This window comes from Volvox carteri (assembly GCF_000143455.1).
Source record: "Volvox carteri f. nagariensis unplaced genomic scaffold VOLCAscaffold_20, whole genome shotgun sequence".
NCBI classification, from domain to species: domain Eukaryota; kingdom Viridiplantae; phylum Chlorophyta; class Chlorophyceae; order Chlamydomonadales; family Volvocaceae; genus Volvox; species Volvox carteri.
In genome coordinates this window covers 1,855,992-1,856,965 of record NW_003307563.1, presented here as the reverse complement: position 1 = coordinate 1,856,965, position 974 = coordinate 1,855,992, and the positions used below count along the sequence as shown (strand labels likewise).

At 55.6% G+C, this 974-nt stretch overlaps 1 protein-coding gene across 1 annotated transcript in view; it reads left to right on the top strand.

The window, feature by feature from the left end:
* VOLCADRAFT_117708 (uncharacterized protein) overlaps positions 1-974 on the top strand; it is a gene marked incomplete at both ends in the record, with an annotated part of 7,512 nt that overhangs the window by 1,417 nt on the left and 5,121 nt on the right. Inside the window, 2 exons of the mRNA XM_002950868.1 lie at positions 239-250; positions 585-715. Coding sequence (XP_002950914.1) covers positions 239-250; positions 585-715 — 143 coding nt within the window. The remainder of the gene's footprint in view (positions 1-238; positions 251-584; positions 716-974) is intronic.

The window sequence follows — 974 nt, the reverse complement described above, 5'->3', positions numbered from 1 at the left end:
GACGCGAGTGGTGCGTGTGCATGCGTGGATTACGGCTCTTGTGTAATTGCCGCCGCTTGCGGCCCGAAGGCTCTGTCTGTATGTGTGTATGTGCATGTGCGTGTGTATGTGTGTGTATGTGTGCGCGTGTGTGTGCGTGTGCACGTGTGTATGTGTATGTGCTACATATTGATCCGGGCCTGACGCTGGCCAGGGGCACCTGACCGTACAATACCCCAACGGGTCTGTGCAGGTGCAGGTGCGGGTGCAGGTGCGGGTGCGGGTGCGGGTGCGGGTGCGGGTGGGTATTTAGAAGACTTAGTAGGCGGGGGGGCGCGTTCTGGGCGCCATGGGGGGTGATTGGGTCGGGGAGTGCGGGGGGCCCCCGACTGGTGGATTCCTTTTACACCCCAACCCCTCCCAAAACACACACACACACACGAACACACACACACACGTCCCCCGCCGTATCTCCATCCCACTTCCCATTCCCCTCTAAAAAAACCCACCACCCCACCCGGGCCTCCATCTCGCGCAGTAAAGCACTTCAGTACGACCCGTACAACGTCAAGGCGCTGTACCGCCGCGCTATGGCCCACCGTCAGGCGGGTGGTACGGCAGCCGGTCTGGAGGCGGCGGTGGCGGACCTAGGGGCCGCCAACCAGCTGGAGCCCGCTAACAGCCAAGTTAGGGGGGCGCTGATGGCCGTACAAGAGGAGCTGAGGGAATATCGGAGGTAATTAGGTGGCTCTCTGTTGTTGTTAAGGGAGCTTCTTTATCTTTAGTTCGATCCTTCTTTGTTTCCTTGTTTGCACGTATCCATGTATTATGTGTTGTACCCATAAGCGTATGTGTATGCGTTTGTGTCTATGTGTATGTGTCTATGTGTATGTGTCTATGTGTATGTGTCTATGTGTATGTGTCTATGTGTATGTGTCTATGTGTATGTGTCTATGTGTATGTGTCTATGTGTATGTGTCTATGTGTATGTGTCT